General features: G+C 42.6%; 1 protein-coding gene across 8 annotated transcripts in view; it reads right to left on the reverse strand.

Annotated features, from left to right (window-relative positions):
• LPP (LIM domain containing preferred translocation partner in lipoma) overlaps positions 1–22,989 on the reverse strand; it is a 328,422-nt gene that overhangs the window by 55,269 nt on the left and 250,164 nt on the right. For all 8 annotated transcript variants that reach the window (XR_003528319.1, XM_027647152.1, XM_027647153.1 and 5 more), the window contains one exon: positions 22,472–22,595. Coding sequence is in view for 7 of the 8 variants with exons in the window: in XM_027647152.1 (XP_027502953.1) it covers positions 22,472–22,595 (124 nt within the window). In the remaining variant the exon portion in view is untranslated. The remainder of the gene's footprint in view (positions 1–22,471; positions 22,596–22,989) is intronic.

Below are 22,989 nucleotides of genomic sequence, written 5' to 3' on the forward strand. Positions count from 1 at the left end.
TCTTCTCCCAACTCCTGCATCTTGCTCAAATTTAGTTGAAAATGGCTATTAGCTTCAAGTGTTAGTGAGGGAGGAATTGACAAGCAGACAGGCACATGCACACAGGCAGTGTGATTGCACAAGCCTCATTTCCTTAGAAAACCAGAAAAACCCCACTAAAAACAATGTATCTATCATTATGTCTGATAAAAACAAAACAAAGGTCTGCTTTTCCTGCTTGCCAGTTACCAACTGCGAAGGTATTTGTGGTTGGGCTCACCACAATTAAGTGCCCACACATGTTCCCCATTTTAATATTTTCATACTGGCTGAAATAACCCAGTCTGTTGTGTGCAGAATACCCGTTAGTGAATACAGAACAAGTTGCACTGCTTATTGGGAAAGAAGTAGCAAAGTTTGCAAGACTCAAGAACAAACAGATTGCACAAAAAAAGATTACACAAATAATCTAAGAGAAAAATAGCAGGCAGCGTATTACAGTAGAAACACAGAACAACGTGACCCATTTGCTTCCCACAGAGACAAACAGCACTTAAAAGGCAGCTTAAAGACAAAGGACAAAATTAGCACTAAACTGTATGAAGATGAAACTATGTCATTTCAACATTCTTCTTTTGCCCCTTCAGCCCTTTTCAGACCCTTTTTCAAGATCACTTCAGCAAGACTAGAAGGTGATATGTTGGCAGCAAGCCTGGGAGACAGGAGTCCTCTATTTTTGCATGAAAGAGGTTCATAACCTTGGCTGTGCCATGACCTTCCTTCAGCATTGCCCGGCTGCCACATGTTGGTCTTACCTTGAGGGGACATACAGAAGTGTCCACAGAGGCTTCCCTGCTGAAAATGCCACCATAAGTGAGTGGATCACATGGAAACACTTCAGCAGCTGAAAGGATACATCAGCTACTATACTTTATTCTGAAACCTCCTCATTTACTGTCTTCTATTGTGTAAAAAATTTGAAATATTGCAAATCTGAAGGAAGAGGGGGAAGGAGGAAAGTAGCTCATATTGGTCATGATGACATGTTCTAACTTCTCATTATTTTATTACTGTTATTACATGTTTTTTGCCTATACCACTGCAGATCCTGGAACAGTCCCATTGTGCTGGATATTGGAAAAACAGAGAATTCGAAGAAGGGCCCAATTACAGGAGTTTACAATCTAACACAAGCACTAACAACCGGGTAGAGATAGGAAATAGAAGGAAGCAATCAGACAAAACAGTCAGCAAGGAAAACTGTGGTCTCAGCACTCTAAATATTTTATTGTTGACAAGGAGTCTGTAGACAGCCCAGCAAAAGAAAAGGTTAAGGGAGAATTTGAAAGAGGACCCGGAGGGACTTTAAAGGAAGTTTAATGGGATACTTCTGAGGGAAGGACAAAGACAGAACAAAAGGGAATGTAAGTGCTTGAAGACTGAACATAGACACTTTCAGATGGGAAGGATGAGTTGGTATGTCACTAGAGAATACTAGATGAAAAAGGGTGGGAATAGGTCATTACAGGTCATTCAGGTCATGCAGGTAAAGACACGAAGCTTCTGTTTGATATGATGCAGAAATGAAACCAGAGGAGAGACATTCAGGAGCTGGAGTCAATGATCCTTGTGGGCCCCTTACAACTCAGGATATTCTATGATTCTACAATTAAGAGGCAGGAATGATCTGGCCTAAGTTACAGCTAGAGAGTTATTTCTGCAGCTACTTGAGCATGAACAGGGAGAAATCACATTTTTTGAAAAGGATGTTGCAGAGATTCAAGGTCACTGGAGCTTGGATGCAGGTTTTATCTGTGAAGATGAATAGAAAAGGCCATAATCTGAGCTGTTACTCAGCAAAGGTTTTAAGATTTGGCCAGAAACTGGGCGCGATCTTGAGATAAGGAATTAGATACCGGGAGTCCAACCTTATCTGGGACATGCGTCACTTTTAAACATCAGATTAAGAATGTGAGCCAATCAAACATCCACCACTGGATGGATGATGGAATAGGTATATGCCACACTAATGCTTATGGCATAATATTCTCATAGCAATCACACTGGAGCCAAAGACAGAGGTAAGGTAACTCCATCAGCTTGCCTGAGATGCTCCTGTTTGCCCATTCAAAGACTGCATTAGCCTTTTTTAGGCTACAGCATTATTTATCTGTCATACCTACTTAGACACTAAGCCACTGGGGGCACTGGCTGTCTCCTGCTATGTGATGTACAGTGCCTAACACAGGCAATTCAGGCAATAACTAAAGATGTCAAGAGTAAAGAAAGCAGAGAAAAAAATGTGGAAACATCTCCACAAAAGGTTTAAATTAATGAATTCAAAGCATGCATTCTACATAGAGAAGAGATAGGGGATAATTTTCTGATAAAAGCATCAAAGTAGGAAGGTTTTGCATTTGCTGAAATGTGGGGAAAAAATGCTGGTATCTCAAAAAACTCTGCTTGATGGAAAAAACTGTTTCCCACCTAACTGTACTGTGGGAATATACCACAAGGTCATATCCTCAGTGTCTATCAATTACACAATTTCCCTTGATCAGCTAAGTGTATTCCCCGGTTGTCACTGCAGCCCTGATACACTATGCAAGAAAGAACTAAAAAAAATAAAGCATGCTGCCATTACAAAACTGTACCAAGAACATTTTTAAAATACATAAATACATTGAACAAAATATCTCACTAAAAGTTTCCCTGGCAGCCTCAAGACACCCAGTATTTCCGCTGTGTTATTTTTCTAATCATCTCTGTTTAGAGTTCGCCAGCGAATGCATTTTAGAGATTCATGACACATTCTGCTTTTGGATGGCTTTGAATCAGCTGGCAGTAAATGTGGAAAAATCATTATTCTTAATGAAGAAATATTGATGACAAAACAGCATTTCGAGGACAACGTTGACCATAAGTCAACAGTGTAGGAAGACTTTCCCCTCTCTCCCTCCTCTTTCCTAATGACTTTCATCCAAGGATTTTCAAACATTTCCCAAGCACGTGGGATTCCTCAGGACACCTATGTCAGACAGGCACAATTATTTCATTTTAAAGGGATACAGGAGCAGAAATTCATCCATCAGGATAATAGTTTAAAAGCAGCCCTTAACTGCCAGTACACCTTAATCAAGTTAAGCCTCAATGTTAAGAGCTTCTGCCAACTCTTAAGTACCCAACAGGTCCTGGGTTCTTTGATTCGTCCAAATGGAATAAAATAGGAATCTCTGATCCACAAGAGAGGGTTTATTCTCTTCCTGCAGAGCATGGGAGGTATGTGTCTGTGATCATGCTAGAGAAAGAGGCATTGGTCATATTTGTCCCAGAGTGATTCTGTCACTTTGGCACTCAGGGCACTTCAATAATGCTACAAAGAGAAACCCAAAGGCATTTTGTAGGAAAGTATGTTATTTTGCTCATCTTATCCTTGCTTTCCTTACCTACCTCTTTTTTGCTTTGTAACTCATACTTTTGACTTAGTGGGAAGCCCTTGGCAATGGTTTATTGTGCCAGGATCCAAGCTTGAAGTATCACCACTTGACAGGAGCAGGCTGTATGCATCAGTTGTCTTACACAGCCTTTGGACAAGAGACAGATCAATCTTAATTCCCTCTTCTTCAGCAGACATCAGAAAACACAATCTTTCACAGTAAACAGGGCTTCAAGCTGCAGTGTGTGCCTGAAACACTTCATAAATTAAATCCAAGGCCGTGATTTAATTACTGTGTCCTGGTTATTCTGCTTTAACTGTGTTGCACTTGTACTCCAGATGTACAGGTCCCTGCAGTGACCTACTTGTCAATTGTACTGTACAGCACTGAGCAGTAGCTGCACTCTTGTGTTGTTTGCATCTCTTTCCTCCAACCACAATACAAATTCATATTCTCACTTTGCTTGGCTGCAAACCTGACACATTCTCAATATGCCCTGGAGGTCCCATTCCACACCACACAGCAAATGCACTGCAACTGTTCAGGCTCACTCTGCCAACACTTCACCGTACCTTTTCAAACACTTCTCCATGCTGCTCACCACACGTTTACTGTCTCAGCCGATCATTAGCCCTTATGGTGAATCTTTCCAACACCCCAGGGAAGGTAGAGGACAGGCAGGACACCCAACATGCAGGTAGGGAACTTGAGACCCACACAGGTTAAATAACTCTCCAAGGGTCACACAAGAAGTTTATGATGGAGCCAGGAACTGAAACCATATCTTCTCAATCCCAGTCTATTTAACCACAAGACCATCTTTGAAAAGGCTTGATGGTGAGAACGTCTTGCGGCTTGAAAACTTCTCCATTTCAAAGGGAGCTCACAGCACCAGTCCTGCTGGAATCCTCTCCCCAGGAGGAGGAATGTCCTCCCTGTGCAGACCATGCCATCGCTCTCTGGTAGCCTGGCTGAGCCATGTAGCAACAGAGCACACAGAGTTTTGTGCCTCTGCTACTGTCCTCTGTTTAACGACACAGAAGGAAAGGCCTCTGCTTCCTTCAGCTTCCATGTGGTGATCCTTTACACATCTACACCATCCTCTCCTCAACTCCCTGGGACAACAGAGACAATTTAGCTTGTTTCTGATAAAAAGAAGAAAACAATGAGAGATACCTTCCTAAACCATTGCAACCACAAAAATAAAGGTTTGGAGAGGAGCACACCTGATTTTCCCACAAAGCTATAAAAATTCAAGTTGAACAGGATCCTGAGAAGTCACAAAACTCTCTTACTGCCTCGAAGGCAGGGTCAACTCTCTCTACAGCATTCTTGACAGACACTTGTTGAACCTGTTCCCAAGGACCTTCAGCAACAGAGATTTCACCAACCACTTGGGCAAAAAATCTCAGCAAGTACCCAACTGTACCACTAGTGAGCCCTTCTGCCATCCAACCACAATGCCCCTCTCAGCAAGCTCAGCCAATGTTTTTTCCTCTATTGATGATGGAGAGAAGAACACAGGCTTGGTTTGATCTACACCATTCATACAGGACCAAATGAAAGATGCCCCCGCTCGCAGGCAAGTGTGACTATGAGCCCCACACATCGATGAGGTACCAGTCCTCAGCTTGGGTGATCTGCAGTGAGTGTGCCAGCCCAGTGGGGGTCAGTGATGCTCTACAATATTTAAGGTCCCAGATAGGTTTTTTGCAGCATGCTTTGCTATTTTTTTTTGTTGCTGTTGTTACATTGTGTCAACTTTTTGGCACGTGTTTTACCATGTGCGAACGGGTTGAAACAGAGCCTCCCTAACATCTGGAGACAAAAGAAAGGGGGTGAAAAAAAGAACGTGAGAGAGGAAACATTCCTCCCTTTGCTAATCGATCAAGGAAATGGAAGGGAGAGAGTAAAATGTACTTTATTTCCTTTATAAATGTTTCCTTTAATGCTGATGAAAGTCGCCAGATGACAAAGACAACAGTTGTATATCCACTGAAGGGTCCCAGCTCGGGAAGCAGAGGGGAGAGCTGTCAGCTTTGCCAGGTGGTCTCAGCCAGGGCACAGGGGATTGTCCCTGGAAGCCACAGCAATTCATCCTCCAGCTCATCTCCCCCGGGCTCTCCAACACTGCAAACAGGCTGCCATGTCCCCTGTTGTGTCCTGGGCACTCTCTGCTACCTGCTTCCCTTTACTACTGCTCCCAGCCCAGGCTGAACACTAGGCATGGATATGGTAAAGAAAAGCAGTTTTAAGTTGCAAGTATAGAGTTGGGCAGAAAGAAGTAACATTTCATAATTATTCTTTCCTTTTTTTTTTTTTTTTAATTAAAAACATGTTTGTGTTTGTGGGTAAGATTTTCAAAGCACTGATTTCCACCAAAATCCCTGGCCAACAAACAGCTAACTAAGGTGTGAAATCATGTCATTTTGTAAAAGAAAAAAAAAATTAAAAAAATCCATACTTTCACAGAAGTCCTCCACCATCCTGTGCCACCACTCCTCTCCTTCACAGCAAACTGATCACATATAACAAGTTGGAAAAACAAGCAACATGGAAAACTCTTTTTTTTCCCAAATAAAAATCTTATTTACCTTCCATAGGAAAATGAGAGTTTTTAAAACAAAAATTACTTTTCTCCTTGGAACACATCACTAATGTTGAAATCCTATTTTTCTGTGAGATGTTACCAATACATGGCATCTAGGGAGCAACCTCAGCAACTCTGTACTCAGTGAAGGTGAGGCTATCAGCTAAGTTCAAATGGGGCTCGCAGGAAACCTCTCTCTGGGCAACTTATCCCAAAGCTGATTCTGTGGGGTTTTGCCCCTCCTGGGAAGGAACTTAGCGAGGAAAACAGTTGCTGTCAGAGCTGTAGATCAGACAAATTTTGGCAGTTCTGGTGATCCCAACAGCAACAACCACTGAGCCAGGTCGCTTTGCACTTACACTTGCAAAGCCATGTTGCATGATGAACCCTGGACAGTGGAAATATCAAATATATGACAGCACACAAGGTGAGCGACCATGCCTGTCTGAATCTCCTGCAGGGAAAAGCAGGATAGGAGGCAGAAATCACTCCTCCTCCCATCCTAATCAGGGGTGATGGGCAGGGGGGCATTACCTGGGCTATCCCCTAATCTGCTGGGCTTGCTCTGTAATGCTGCACCAGATTTCAGGATCCTCTTTTGGAAAGCCACAAAAAAATACCTTGCAATTACTAGGAGGGCCAGTGGCGGAAGCCCCAGCCAGCAGCTATGAGGGGCCAGCTCTGCCCAGCCTGTCTGGGTCCCCTCACAGATGTCACTCTTGAGTGTGCTGTCCCATCCTGCCCCCACACTGACTCAGGAGATTAGATTTGCTGGTAGAGCAGTGAAGGGTAGTTTCAGGGGCTGCTGCACCAACCCCGTACGCAAGCGATGGCTGTAAAACAGAGCAGATCTGGAGGCCAGACGATCTGGTCTCCTCAGATGGGTGTTTGTTGTGCAGTGGTTCATGCACCTTTTCCCACCCACTCCTCCAGGTGGGGAGGACCAGCAACCGGCTGCCCACAGGCTCATGTTGCTGTTCAGTGCAAATACGCCTTAAACATAGACCAGATCCTCCTTAGCTCTTGCTGTTTTAAGAGCTGAACCGAGAGTGCAGTCAGAAGGGACCAACTAAGACTCACACTGACACAGATAGCAGCAGCCTTTACGTCTAGGTCAAAAATGAGTTGTCTTTTACTGCATTGCCAAAGGACTACAGTTAGGTTTGCCACTTCCAGCATAAAAGCAGTCTCAGGGAGTCCATGCAATGGGGCACAGCTCTGTGGTGTCAGGTGCAGAACAAAGACACAGTAAACAATTTAACCTTTCTAAAAGAAAAGTTACATCTCCACCTCCGTGTCCATGTTGCATAAGGGCACTTCAAACAATTTCTGTCCCCCTGCCCAGCCAATCCATTTCGTAAGTCCAGGACAGGCGCCATCAGTGTGTTCACCAGACTCAAGCCCAGCCAAAAATCACATCCGCTGCTGGGCATGAATGACTCAATTCACTCTTCCATAGCCTGGCTGTGCTCCAGCTGGTATTCGGCAGCTTGTCTCTGCCTTGTGGCATCACTGGGAGAGTGGTGGCATAAAGTGATTTTTACCAAAGGCTTTGTTCAGTGGTGAAGGTGAAAACGCCTGAGTAATGGCAAAGTTTTGAGTCAGAGATGGTTGCTGTGCCATTGGCTCTGGCCTATCAACCTGGCATGTCTCCTGCATGCTTGCCTGGGGAAAAATGTCTGACAAGAAAACAAAAAACAGGAAGGGAACCTGTCTCCCCCCTGCCAAAAGTGAAAAAAAGGAAAAAAAGTGGAGAAAGGCTGGATCCAACAAAGAGTAGAGTCCTGAACAAATGGCAGCTCTCATAGGCCTAACAAGTTTGAGGCCTGGAGTTTTCAAAGGTGTTTGGCTGCATCAGAAGAATATGTCACATCAAATTTCAACGAGCACCTCATTTATTTAAGGTCTTCTGAAAACCCTGCTTTTCACAACCCGGCACCAGCCCAAAGGTTCCTCGCTGTTTTGAAACATGCGCTGTCTGCCTTTTGACAGCAGCCCTGCCATAAATCACATCCCTCAGGCACCGGAAATGTATGCTGAGCATCCACTGTCCCTTGCAATGAATTCCATCACTCTAAATTTCTCAGCAGCTGGAATTAATGAACACTGGTTTTTTTCTCATTAAAGCAACCTACTGGACAGAGTTTTTCTTCTTCACCCCCAAATCTGAGAATTTTCCAACCAGGTACAAGGTCCAATATTTGTTTACTCTCTTGGACAAGTAAAAGGAACTTTAGAACCTGGGATGGAGAAACACCCTGATCCTGCAGGGGACATGCAACATTTTTTCCTATTCAGGATGACCACACATGTCATAACCTAAAATGTGATATTGTATTGAGAGCAAAAGTCCTTTTAAAATACCATTTGTTGCTGGTGACACTGTATTTATTAGACTGATGTAATAAAGCAATCATTATAATTCTGTTCATCCTTTGGGTCATGGGACCTGCTTTTACTGGCTGGGGAAGACAGAAGGTAATGCTGATAACTCTCTAATTTCAAAATGACCTGTGGCACATGCTTCATCTGGAGCCCATGATGGAGCACTATGATATCAAGTATCCATGGATCATTATTCTTACTATACATTCTCAGAGCTTGCTGGAAAAGGATATTAAAGTTTTCCTGCTTGGCCTCCATTACAAGTGAATTAGTGTAAAATATGAGATACATATTTATAACAATTATTATTTTATTTAAAGAAAGGATGTGGAAAATCCATCTGCACAATCGCATGTGTCACTCTCACACATCCTACAGCTTTTGATTCAAAATTAGTAAGGCTTAAAAAATAATAAGCTAAAAAAAACCCCTCACGCCATAAAGCCAAGCTCTTAAGTGGCCCAAAAGACTGATCTGTTTGACATGGTGGTTTAGACTCTAGGGCCTGTTGACTAACAGTACGAGACATGAGAATTGTGGGTACTGATCCATATTTATCATGATACAGGCTGTCCTGACATTTAATCTTAAGCCCCCTATGAGGAGGCTCTGATGTTGACCAGTATCTAAACGGGCGCGCTCACACTTCTAAGATGGGAGGTTCTTCCTGAATTGGCTTCCATGTGAAGGGCACCAATCTCTGGCTCCTGAATTATTCACAGAATTCTTGACCTGAAGAATTTGTGTCCATGGAAACTGAAACCCCCAAAGCTTTCCCTCCTCGTGACAGGGCTGAACCAATTGGAAAGGACTCATCCGATATCCAGAGCTCGTGATGAGTTCTGCCAGTCCAACGTCCTTGAGTGGGCATTAGGAAAGGCCATCAACAGTGGGGATTGTAGGTGTTTGCCAAAAAAAATCAGTGTTGAAAAAGTCCTGAACATGCTGTACCAGTGACAGCAACCTCTGTATGAGTAAGTTGGCAAACGGTTGTGCTCTGAACTTTCAGGTGCTCTTTGCTGGTTTCCTACATACCTGGGAGTTCACTGTGAGAACGGTAGGTGGATCTAATCCTCATTAAGCACTTTGGTATGACAGTAGGGAAAACTGATGAACTTGTTTACATGTGACAACAGAACCATTAGAAATCCACTAGACCTCCAAATTTAGATCTGAGGTACTTGTAGAGACACTCAGTTTATCCCAAGTCTGATTTTAGCTGATGTAAACTTAGTCAACTTAGTGTACTTTGGAATTTAATGACCAAACCCAGAAAGCCAATGCTGGTTTAAGTCAGTTGGTTTCCGTTTGCACATAAAATGATGCAACTTTATTATGTTGACAAAGTCAGATGTTATGGGTAGAAGGGAACCTATTATTCACACACCAGCATAGGAAAGAGTGTGGGAGACTTTTGTCCCAGTGAAAGGCTACAACTTACAAAAGTTGTAGCCTTCATCTTCAAAACAGAACTGCAGCAACCTGAGACTCAATGGGACTGAGACTTCAAACATTTTGGAAATAGTTCTCATTGCTTTCCACTGGTCTAAGCATCCCCTTTGCAGCCTCTGCACAGATGAGGATCTACGAAACAAAATGCATTATGTAGCTTGTGGGAAGTCTACAACCCATGTTCTAGACCAGATGACTCCAAATAGGTTTCAGATCCATGTCCAAACATTAGAACACCTGCAAAAAAGTCTGAATTCCAGTACTGCTACAAGAGAAAGTCAAAGCAGCCTCTCTATAAGAAAAAGAGATTGGCATTTTGTAAACCACAGACTGAAGACTTATGAACTTCTTTTCATGCAGATGAGCCCTGTCTGAGGTATTCCTATCTAAGAGGGACACAAAATTAGTAAACTGCCATGGGAAAACAATATTAATACATCATTTTACAGCATTATTTCTCCTGCATATTGTTTTGTTCTCCTCTGTCCCGAGAGCACAAGCATGAAGCCACTGCACACACTGATCTCTTGAGAGTTTAGGCAATATTTACTTAGCCAGACCTCTAGCCAAGTTGATGTCACTTGGAGAATCTTCTAGTCAACACACACCTATTGAGATGTGACCCACTATGTGTCACAATTAGACCATGCTTCAAAACATCATTCTGTAAGATGTGTTTGTTCTTCTGAACAGTTGCAATTTTCCTAGGCCAGAACAGCTTTTGCAATCAGGCATTTGCTGGATGCACACCATTTCTACTTGCTGCCTAGCAGCTGTTATTCATAGTATCAGGACTTTGGTCATTTACAAAGGACTCAAGGTCACAAGTCAGTCACCTTGTCTTCCCTCCTTAAATAAAAGAAAGTTGTGCTGCAAAGGGCAACAGGCAACAAGATTGTGTGTGAACACCTGCAATTGTACAAAACAGAAGGAAGCAGAATCTGGCAGACTTGCAAACAGCTTAGTTACGGCTCCTCATCCACATGCCCTGCTGTAATCAGAGCAAAGAAAAAACAGAAAAATCACCAAGATCCCAAGACTAATTGGCTTTCTATGATGTATTGTTTTTGTTTAAAAGACCAAGCCACACTTAGGTCAATGGGCCTATGAACAAAGTCCTTTACTTATGACCAGGTATGACCATGGCTAGCTCAGGGCACAGATCTGTAACCCCAGAACAGCAATGTCCTCTGCCCTAAGTTTGGAGTTGGCCTCTTCCAATGCCTGTCTCTGACCCTCATGCTGAGATTCCTGAAACTTGCGTTACCTGTGCAGTTTTTCACCTAAGCCCTCAAAACCTGAAAGTTTGTGTCTGCCCTGCGTGAGCGAACAGAGCAGTTTCCATTCCTCACTCAGAGACAGCAGTGCAGAAAGAGACCAAAAGAGTTTAAATGACAAGCTTTCACTAGGAGCTGGCCATATAACTGACACAGACCTTCTGGCTCTCCTCAGCTGCCCTTCTGAAGGAGAGATGCCATGGAGATGGCAGTGCACCAGCTGTGCACATCTGCAGTGCACATGCTCCACTTTCTTCACCTTTTGAATTCTGCCTGTGAAAAAACAGTAGAAATAAATCTGACCATAAACAACTCCATTTTGTGGTCCCCTTGCATGGAAATTGAGGTTATGGATGCTTTCGCATCAGTAGTGGCCTAATGGTACTACACAAGGACAGCACACTGAAGCCTGCGCTTTGCCATTTTATCTTTAGAAGAAGACAATGCTTTTAGGCATATACGAATAAATGACTTAAAAAAGTCATACAGCTATGACTTAAAAATGTCCCACTCAAACATCCACTGCTGTAGCCATACCCTCCCCAGTTCTGTCCTCCCACCACGCCTTCCTCCCTCCTCTAAGCACACACATCAGATTTGCCAATGTTGGAGACAGTCACACTTCACAAGACCATGCAGGCATCGAAAGCTGGATCAGCTGATGTGAGATGTTGAGATGGAGAACAGGAAAGAAAGGAACGCCATTAGAATCCAGGGTCGTAGTAGTATCCTGCACTATATATATATGTGTGTACACACACACATTTGCATGTGCATTTTAAGATTCTCACTAATTTCAGCCATGGGACAGCAATGAGAAGCAGCTGCCCAACTCATGGAGATGACAACAAGAACATATGTTGGCAATGACGATCACTAGGACTTTCCTGTCCAGGAGAGCTGGCTGCATATGACAGTCTTCTGCACAGCATAAAGGAGACATTAGAGTCCCTTCTAAATGTCTCCTTTCAGCTCAGCCAGACACAATTCCTTAGCTCATGTAATCACAAATAAACTCTTCATTAAAAAGTGGGGAAAGTCAGTATTGTCATGTCCCAGCCATTCATCAACTCAAGAGAAAATTCAAGGTAAAAGGCTTCAGGCTTTCCGCAGCTTTTTTTTGGAAGTCAAATGCAGAATTCACTTGTCGTTGAGAGCAAGCACATAATGAGGAAATGAAGACATTTTAAAAGCTGGGTTTTCTTCAAGTGTAATTTTAGATGACAACAAAAGCCACTAAACGCCCCCCAAACTTTCTCTATTTCTGACCTGCACTCACAAAGACTGCTGCATATCATCTGCCCAGTCAGCCCCTGACAGCACAGACAGAATCAGAACATGCACTGAGCAGATAGTAAGTTATTAACCTCTCAAGATATTGTCTGGAACCAGAACTTGTTGAGGAAATTGTATATTAAAGTTGAACACTGCTGCTAACTGAACACAGCCTGATTCACAGCTTTAAACAGACAGTTTAGCATGGCTGGGACAGTAATTTCAAAGGATCTACGAGAGAAAACAATTCACACCCCACATCCAACTGTCTGTCTTTAGCAGTGTCTTAGGCTGTGAAAGATGGTTGCACCCACACCTCTACACTCTCCACAGAAGGGTCTGCTATTGCCAGTGTGTTTTATTGAACCACTGTGCTCAATGGGGAGATAAATTCTGTCAACTGTCAAAACCCATATAACTTACCTGTGCTGTCACCTTTTGACCCTGGTGCTGTGAACACAGTTCTTCAGGGGTTTGGCTCTTAGCTCAAACTTCCAGAGGTAACTATTTTTACATCTCTGTGCATGTCTTGGCAGACACACAATAAAAAAAAGCAAATGAGTGAATTCATAAATGAAAGCTGGTGACAAGGTATCAGATGTTGTCTCCCATTTCCAGTTTGCATCCACAGTGACCCTCTTGCTATTGAAGTTTTCCATTTCCCTCAATGGGGCTGGCTCAGGCAGGGCCACAGGACAGGCACGGTGCTTTGCCACTCTCTCCTGCTCAGCTGACAAAACCTGTGCTGGCACAGTGCAGGCAGGTGACATCTCAACTGCAGGTTTCACAAATCAAAACAGGTTTACTCTCAGCTGCTGGTAACATCCCAAATGTCTGCCGGGGCTGGCTTCTCGTGATCTGCCTGCCAGTTTGGGATGACAGTCTCCTAACTTCTGAGCACCAGTTGTGACCTTGGATTGTAGCCAGAGATGTGAAAACTGTGTGCAGGTTTAACATGACACGATGGACAGCAAGGTGCATTTGGAGACGTAAAAACAGTGCAGCTTATTAAAACCAGCAGGAAAGTTTGGCTACTTCTGATTATTTTCATTCTTTTAATCCTCTCCTACCTCTGCACCACCGAGAAACACTCTGTATTGATTATGCTGACATTGACAGCAGAGCTGGATTTTTTTTTTTTCCACATCTCAGATGAGAAAGTGCGTTATGATTCATCTCACAGAATCTGAGTCAAAGCAATTCCTTATAAAAAAGAAAAAACCAAACAGTTTTGATGCAGTTCCATCAAAAGGAAAGAGGCTAGAGAACTCTCAGCAAATGAGGCAGTCCTGTTTAATTCTTCTTTTTACCACATTTCACTCTCAGATAAAATCTGGCCTTTCCCCCCACTGAAAATAACTCATTTTGAGTTAATGACACTCAAAATACCCCCAAAAGCTACTGGCAAAAGACAAACCACCCTATCAAAAAAGACAGCATGAAACAAATGCTACCAAAATGCCACACCCCCGTGGAAGGGTGATTGCTAGACTGGAAAGTAACAGATTACTATGGTGAATTATCAATTTTCCTTACAGCTTTGAACTATCTCAATGCAGAAGTGTGATAACATTAGTGGGTACATCATATTAACACCAATTAAAGATACCCAGTGTGGTCCTGGAGCACTTTTTTCCCCCCTTTATTATTTCCATATCCTTTATTATTTCCATACCTTGGAAAATAGGGCTTGTGCTCTACACACTGGGAAGAGCCTTCAAACTGGTTGTGATTTCTTATCAGACAAGGCTTACAGGTCCATTTTGGTTGATTCTTGCATAAAATAGTGTGGCTACAGCTTTGGGTAAGGCACAGAACTTGAAGGAATTCTATGCTCAATTCCCACATTGCTACTGGATCTCGGCATGACTCTGGGTGACTCACCTAAACTCTGCCAGTCAACCCCTTGTTTGTAAACTAAGGATAGTAATTTCCTGGTCCGTGCCATATTTTCAGTTTCAGAGCTCTGAGGGATGCATACTGTTTCCTACTCCATGTTTAATTTGCACATAGTACAGCATGACCACAGCCTTGCTGTCAGGCCTTGGATGTTACTGCAGCACAACGAGCCATAATATAACATAAAAGCAAACTGCAAATTTAGTGCATCCACCTTCAAACAATAGGTGAGCTGTTTTCAGTTTTAAAAAGCAAAAAAGGGTTTACTTATGCCAGATTACGTACACAACCAACTCAAAACAAAGAGAAACTAAACTGTTTTTACATTATTGGGACAAAGATTTCTCTGGGACTGCATGGCTGGAAGGGTTTCTAACTCCAGCTCCAAAACTGAATGTTTGTACCTCACTCCACAATTCTGCTGTAAGTCATGACAAAAAAAAAAAAAGTCAAGGCTTAAAACACTCCAAAGCTCCATCTGAAAATTATTTCTATAATACTACAGTCCAGAAAAACATTCTCATTCACAGGCACACATACATACACCCCCCTCTTAAAATACCTGTACATGAGAATTTAGTCCTTATGACTGGATGGAAATTCCTGGTTTCACTCATCTCCATAAAATACATCTAACAGGAGGAGAGGGAGAACCAACCTTTTCCATCCCATGTGCCCTAGATGAACAGCCTGTCTTCAGCTCCTGGCCTCATCAAGGAGATTCCCAGCCAGGGATCCTCCAGGGACCACAATTTATGGTTTTTAGCCAAGTGATGACATACCCACAGAGAACCCCCCTGAGACCAGCCAGCTCATTTCATGTGGGGCCAGAAGGTAGGTCCCACTTTCGCTTCTTAATGATGTGAGTTGGCTATGGACTAACGACCTGCAGCCAAAGACTTGGTGGCTCATTATCAATTCTTCAGCCATTTCAGTCCACAGAGAGTTCACTGTGGGCACGTAAGTTTATCATGAACAAGCTGGGTTGTCTTTAAACTGCTTCTCAAATTGAGGTAGAAAGATTTGGTTTGTTTTCATGTAGGACTAATAATTTTTGTGGGGTTGGCTAACATCCTCATCATTGTTCAAAGTTTTTTCAGAAAGAGGTTGAGGTTTCCTATCCATTTGTACAGTTCCTAGCACACTAAGAGCCCTATCACAACAGAAAAAATATCTACCACGCTCATAGATTATTTTGCTTGCCATGGCTATGTTAATTTTTAAACATGCTGGAGAACCTTGTAGAATACAGCTATACTTTTGAAAGAAACATCCCTGATACTTCATTATCACATTTCACTCCTCTTAGAATACAGTAGGAAATTGTCAGCTTTTATTTACTGACTTTTGGGACAAACCTAATTCCACTCATGGCCTAAAACCCATCTTTCTTTCACAGCACATAGGTGATCACGGAAATCCCTTTGATAAAGTGCTACCTCAGTATTCTGAACTTATTCTGCATTAAATAATTTCTGCATCAAATTAGTTTATTCAAAAGTAAAAGTATGTCTAGGTTGACTGCCAGCAATTCAAGCTAAACTAGGGACGTAAAAACACAGAGGAAGTCATGCTGCTTGCTACCTATTCCAGCTAGGATTTTATCACCTACAGTAACAGAGGGCAATTTTGGGTTTGATGCAAGATTTAGATCCCATCTGTGAAGCAGTGCTGGTGTCTGAAGAGACTGTGCTTCAGAAACACTCATAATGCAAAGTCTCAACCACTCTTGTGTGGCTAAGAAGAGGAGAAAGGGAAGGTAAGTATCCTGCTGTACCAGGTGCTCAGGATTTAGAGAAGTGCAACCTTCTCTCATTCCCCACTGCTACATCTGCTGGATCTTCATTAAGAGATGAGCACTTGAGCCTTTATAAGGCTATGATCTCTAGCATAAAAAGACCTAGGTGATTCTCTTCACAAAACATTTTTCCCACAATTACTACAGAGTAGAATGTGGATTAGATCAACAGCAGGAAGAATCAAACTTTTGCATCCATTTACAGTCTTTCAAATGCTTGAAAAGCAAATTAGACCAGCTCACAGCCACTTGCCTTTCTCATGGCCAGAGATAAATGCATGTAGATATGGTATATTTTGCTCTCCAACCACTCACTGGCCTCCTTTTTGTCTCTTCTTACTTTGGAACTGTGGGTAAAAATTTACCCTCTAGGTGAGATTATTCTTACACATTTCTCTCCAGACTCCACCTGGACTTGGTGTGCAAGGATGCCAGCAGGCACAGGACTCCCTGAGAGGAAGCTAGAGGGTGGTGGCAAGTACTGACAGAAGTGAGACTGAAGAAACAGGCTCTGAAAGCCATTTACCAAGGTAATTAAAGCCTCTGGGGAGCAGAGAGAGGGAGGGTGACTCCCCTTGCGGCAGGCCACAAGAGGGCTGCTGGAGGTTGATGATGCCGCACTATGACCTTCCCGAGCACACGTTGCTCCCAGCCTTTGTAGCCTGTGTGCAAATGCTGGAACATGGCTTGAACATAAAAAATAATGACTTGAACTACAATGGAGAAAAGGGTCCCCATTATATGTCTGTTCCTCCTGCTTTTGTGAGCGGTTATATAACAGAAAATGACTGTCGGCTCATCAGCCGTTGAAAATCTAACCTACTATTTTCTGACCCAGATGTTGTTTAGATGAAGATGTACACCATCTTGCACCAGAACCCCTGCCTTTAAACAAAAGACATCATGACACATCACATTACATGGCAAAATTACGATGCAATTATGCTTTAGTAATAATAATATGCTTCATTTAATGATAACCTTTTCAAAAGAGATCTAGGAGTACAGGCAAAATATGACAACTTTCAGTTTCTTTTTCTGATGGTAATTCAAATGAAACCAAGAGGCTACCTGTGCCTCTTAGAGGCTACAAATATATCTGACCAAGACAGAAATGCGATACAGACCATGTTCAGCTTAGAGACCCCAGAATGGTTCAGCACACAGAGCCACAACAAAGGAAACAAAGACACCATGAACCAAAGGAGGTTGTACCTGGACAATCTAGTGTGCTTCCTCATCTGAAGGTTCTATGCCTCTACCATACTCTATGCCATACCATACTTGGACTGCTACCTGCTAAACTGTGTCCTGCCCCTCGAGAAGTAAAATTAGGGAATGCATTCAACACTGTTTGGACACAAGGTCTCTGGCCCTAGTGAAGGATTTTTAGCTTATGAATGGAAGCCTAATGGAGACACAAAGCCACTGACAGGAAAGGCTGACAGAGCCCTGAGAGATTCAATGGTGCCACATATCATTCTTTAGTCTTAACTGTGACATGGCATCTCAAAGAACCATTGGAGACAAAGGCTTCTCAATGGGAGGAACTCATACAATTGCTGTTGTTAATCATCTCCTGAAAACCGGGTGTAAAGGGAAAAAATTAAGTTTAGAAAGGTAAAATGATCTGCCACAGGTCTCACAAGAGGTGAAGATGAGGACCAGAAAAGGAAGTCAAGCATTCTGCTTATTGGCCTTGCTCCTCAGCCCAACACTGCACCATCTCTCCCCTTGTCAAAATCTGGGAATACAGAAAATACACATAAGAAAACCACATATCCTGAATTATCATCTCTGAGATAAATCAAGATCCCTTTACTGCACAAACTGAGTATTTCCAACAGGACCATTTCAGCACCTCTCTTCTCCCCATGTGCATTCCTGCAGCACACTGGAACTACAAAAGGAGACTGCTATACTATCCAATACATAAAACTGGTAGTTCCTTTGGTAGCTCTGAGCTATGGTAAAATACTAGTGAGAGTTTGTTCCCACCAGCCAGGGAAACTCTGCTGTGAGGAGTGACTCAGCTGGGACATAGTCCAGAAGGCAACAGGAGATGAGGGGCCCCGATGGCACTTTTCCAGTCTTAATCAACACTGTCTACATGGTGATAGAGACTGATAAGCTGCCAGAAGTCATTTCTTTCTGTGAGACTTGAAACAGTGGTCCAGAACAGTTGTGATCTTTGTGTGTGTGTATTTTGTTGGGGTTTTTTAAATGCAAAATCAGGGGCTGTAATTTCCCATGGCGGCAAACAAACAATTCTGATAGTTTCATTCTAATCTCCTATAAGTATCCATTTCTCCTCTCTCAACCTTAACCAATTTCCACTCCGCAAAGTATTATTTTTTTCAACAAATCAGACATGCCTGTCTACAATAGCACATTTATCAACAGGGAGGGCTGTGATAGAGAGAAACTATCCCTCCTGCAGAGTGCATAACACATTTGGGAATCCTTTCTAATAAAAAGGGATTTGATTAAAGACAGCCAACTACCACAGATCAGCAACTGAATCAGCAGTAAAGAAAGAAGAGCAGCTTAGACTTAAAAGACTTCAATCTGCTGATCTGCCAAGGACTTCCCAGGAGAAGTCACTCCAGAATCTACAGGAGGGTAGGAGGGGACATACATCAAGGATTGGGGTGCTTAGACTTACTATAGTAGTCTGGCCTTAACAAAATCAGGTTAGGTAGAATACGCAACATGAATGTTTAACTCCTAAAAATGTACAGTGATTTTTTTAAATTATTGTGTTTAGTGATGATACCTCCATGCTTAAGCACTGCCTTGCCAATGGCAGCTAGAGTATTTCCCAGTGGCTGGATTGTGCTGCTGCGACAAGCCTAGGCAACAGAGCTGACAACTGTGATCTTGCTGCTCCGAAGTGTGTCTCCAGCATGCTGCTTCTGGCTCCCACCACGTGCCCCGGCTCCCTGGGAAGGCAGTGTGATCCATGCCATGCTGCCAGCTGTGTGTATTTGCATGAACAACAGTTGCCTAGAACAGTTCCCCCAGCCTTGAAACCACCTTCAGTAATTTGCACCCAGGGAAGCTGCAGAAAGGTGCAGTGAGCACAGACTGGATGGAAGTGCTGACTGTCCTGCTCCTGAGCTCAGCTCACTTGGTCTGCCAGCGTGACCAGCCAGCATTTCCAGGGCAAAGAGACAACTTCAGTGACTCCTAGTCCTCTTCCCTCCCAAGGAACCTCCACTCTGCCCACTGCTGGGAAGATTCTGCTGACTCCAGAATCAAGATGGCTTGACTGAAAACCAGAGATACAGCAAGTGAAACTGCAGAAGGAAAATGGTTAAGAAAAAGATTCCAGAGTGCTGACGGGCCAAGTAAAATGACCTTTCTCCAGCCTGACAGTTCAAATGTAATTATTCCAACAAATTATTTTTATGACTTAATATAACGCCTTGCAGCTTTCTAGCAAGGTTAATTAGATTCCTCAATTCAAAACCTATCTGCACTTAACCAACTTTTAATATGCTGAAATCCAGTTTTCTAAATTCAAACTAATAAAAGTGATTAGCTGACAGCTATCTGGTATGCTACAATTACCATGGCAGTTAGACCTCAGGCATAAGATATTTAATGCAAATCAGAGTCAATGTCTCTGCCCATTTGTCCTTTTTCTGATTATTTGATCAATGTGCCATATGAATCCTGTACAGTCCACACTACCATGTTAAATAAATACAGCACAAGGGCAGGGATATTGTTTGAGACAGTTAACCAAAGTTGAAAGACTCTTTTTCCTCCCACACTTAATTTGCTCTTTCCACATGAGCACGAAGTTACTGAAAGGCACTGGCTGACAGCTCAAGTAGAGATGGGTATTGAGTTCTGACACAGCCAGAATTAGTACAGAACTCCCGGCCTGCACTGCCATATCAAAGGGCTTCATCTACTGTGACCATCTTCCCCCAGGGAGGAGCTTGGGCTGGAACGAACCTAGGAGGATGAGGGCAGCCTACCACTTTGATGGTATCCAACCATAAAAAGCAGTTGTGGTCTGGCATTATGTATCTTGTTAGATAGATAATGCTCCTAAATGGCTGTTTGGGGCATAGCATGCTTAGAAAGCTGAGGAGATGATCAGCCCAACACATGGTTCTTCTGCACATCAGGAATGTCGAGGCTGGATACTGCTTCAGAGATGAACTTCAGTAGCATACACTCAGTGCAATTAGAAAAGCAATCAGGTGTAGTTGGTAATTACACATCACCAAGGCAGGACTAAGGTTGTTTGATTTGCATCTTCCACCTTGCATCATGAATGATCATTCCATCTTTGATCATGCCACCACTTAAACTCTGGCAAAACTTGTGAATGCTCTGAAGCCTCCTTTCCATTTTGTTGTCTCCTGCTGAATTAAGAGCTATTGGCATGGCATTGTTCTGACCTCCCATCTGATAGCCAAATTGATGACCTCACATTGAGAGACTTTATGTTCCAACCGTTTGAGCTATGCTTCCCTTTTGGATGAAGAAACTTTGATGTACCACCCTCTCAAACAGAGCAGAGCCATCTTAGGCATACAGTATTAGTCTGCAAAATCCGAGCTTTTCAGCTTCATAAATACAAGTGCTAAACAAAACTAAAGCTTCACTTCAGGAAGCAATTTCCGAGCTGTGAGGAAAATTAATCACTAGAACAGCTTATCAGGGTAGGTGGTTGACTCACCATTGCTAGAAGTCTTTAAGATAAGATTAGATTTCTATTTTTTTTTTAAGTCATGATTCAATCATGTTTCTGGGACAAACCAAGAGTAAGACATTAGGCAGTATAATGGAAAGGTACTTTCTGACCTTGAAGCCTGTGCATCTCCAAGTTCTTTGTTCATCTGCCTACCTTCTTCGGCTAAAAGGAAAACTGGATGGGCTCTGGTCCATCCACCAACTCCTGCCACACAGTTCTGCATTAAAAAAATTACTATAATCAAATCTCATGCTTCAGGGCTTCAGCCATTTGCCTAAAGGGAGCAGGAAAGAAGTTTCTCCCTCCTGCCTACCCAGTTAATAGCTAAATATTATGTTTATCTGGTTGTTGCTTCGTGTTTAAAACATCAAAGAGTGAACCCAAATGGCTATGGGCAGAGATGAAGTCAAACTCATCAACACAGAAAATGCTCTCTGGCTATTCTCTATTCAATTAGCCATTCCTGCTCACACCTCAGATCAGTGATAGTCATCAACTCTGATGACTACTAATGTTGACAGAGAAGACATTTTGGTTGTGAGGGTGGAGACCACAGAAGGTAGAAGGTACTGATGGACAATGGGGACTGATATCAACTCCATCTACAAGGGCAATGTTTGTTTGATGAGAACATCTTAACCTGCTCGTGTTATCAGATTCTTGCCACTGCAAGATCCTCATTTATTAGTTAAACCTTGGTACCACCTGCTTTTGGATTAAACCTGACCACAAAAGTTTCTTTAAGACAGAAATGTTCTGGTCCATTCAAACTCTATAGCAAAGAGAGCTAGGGAGCAATCTAAATGAAATTTTTAAGAAATTATGAAATAAGGGAAGATAAAGAACACAAAATGAATGGCCTGTCCCAGTATTTAACTTTACAAACTGTCACAGTTTGTTTCCTAACAACACTATTACCCAAGCCTGTAAGAAACTAAACATACAGGCAGATGCATCAAATGTGCCCAAGACTCTCGACTTTAATGCAGAGTTCAGCCCCCATATCACCTATGTTTCATATAAAGGCAAGATATACATTCTATACCTACAGGTGCCTAAGATAATTCTGTTCTACATCACTTAAGAAGGAAATTAGACAATTATCTTTTTCCAGGCAAGGAAGATGATAGGGTTATGAGTGAATCAGTTCAGATTTGTCTTCCTTGTGCTAGTTAGACCCAGTTCTGGGCTAATAGGTCCCCATGTATAACCACCCTGATTGACTCAAACTGGATTTTCTTTTTATCTGTGCCAGCACACAGAAAATGAAAATCCATGCCTTAGAAGCAGAACACATTTACACTTCCAGGTTTTTCGCAGCTGCAATGAGAAGGGAGCGATGGGGCAGGCAGGCAAGACAGCACACCACACCTGAGTTCAGACAGGTAGCCAAGAAGCTGGGGACAGATGGTGTGAAAATGAACCAGACACTGAAAAATTCAACTTTAAAACCAGACAGATTACAAACATACAGTGAGTGAGCATGAGATTTATGCTGAAATTACAGAGGAATTCCTATGGCTGATTACACTTCCAGCCCAAGCGTGGAAAGCACATCCATCAGTACGAGTGTCACTACGTTACCAGTGCAGCTGCCAGAGGCCTCCCCGTCACTGCACCTGTTAAATACAGAAGAGAGCTACGGACACTTGTGACATGGCTCACCAAAGTAATCATCAGAGGGAGGATTCTCCATGTCATACAGCATTTTCTTGGTCAGATGTTCCAGCTCATCCTCAGGCCTGAAGGCAGGAGTGCTTGATGCAGGTCCAGAGCTTGGATATCCACTCTGGAAAAAAAGGACAGTCCGTGATGTGATGTGATATAAAAGCATTCACACACAGTAAGAGGGTCTATTGGCTGTTCAGTGTTGAACTTCATTCTTTGTCTTGTTTTTGCTTTTTTTAAAACCCAAGGGATTCAAGCAAGTAAACATCTCACTTAACGTAATGAAAATGGACTCTGAAAAACATCCAGTCAAGTGCTATATATCCTCCTAGAATGAGAAGTATTCTCTGCCTCATAATTAGGTGTCTACTGGGTAGCACACAATAATAAATAAAGAAGAAAATTATTTCAAAGATAACTTGATACAAATGCTTTCCAACACTAAAAAAGGCTTTGGAAGTATTTAAGTTTAGACTTAATAAAAGCTTTCATCACTTAACAACTCAACATAAAAG

This window comes from Corapipo altera, unplaced genomic scaffold (genome assembly GCF_003945725.1).
Source record: "Corapipo altera isolate COAL_440 unplaced genomic scaffold, ASM394572v1 113, whole genome shotgun sequence".
NCBI lineage: Eukaryota > Metazoa > Chordata > Aves > Passeriformes > Pipridae > Corapipo > Corapipo altera.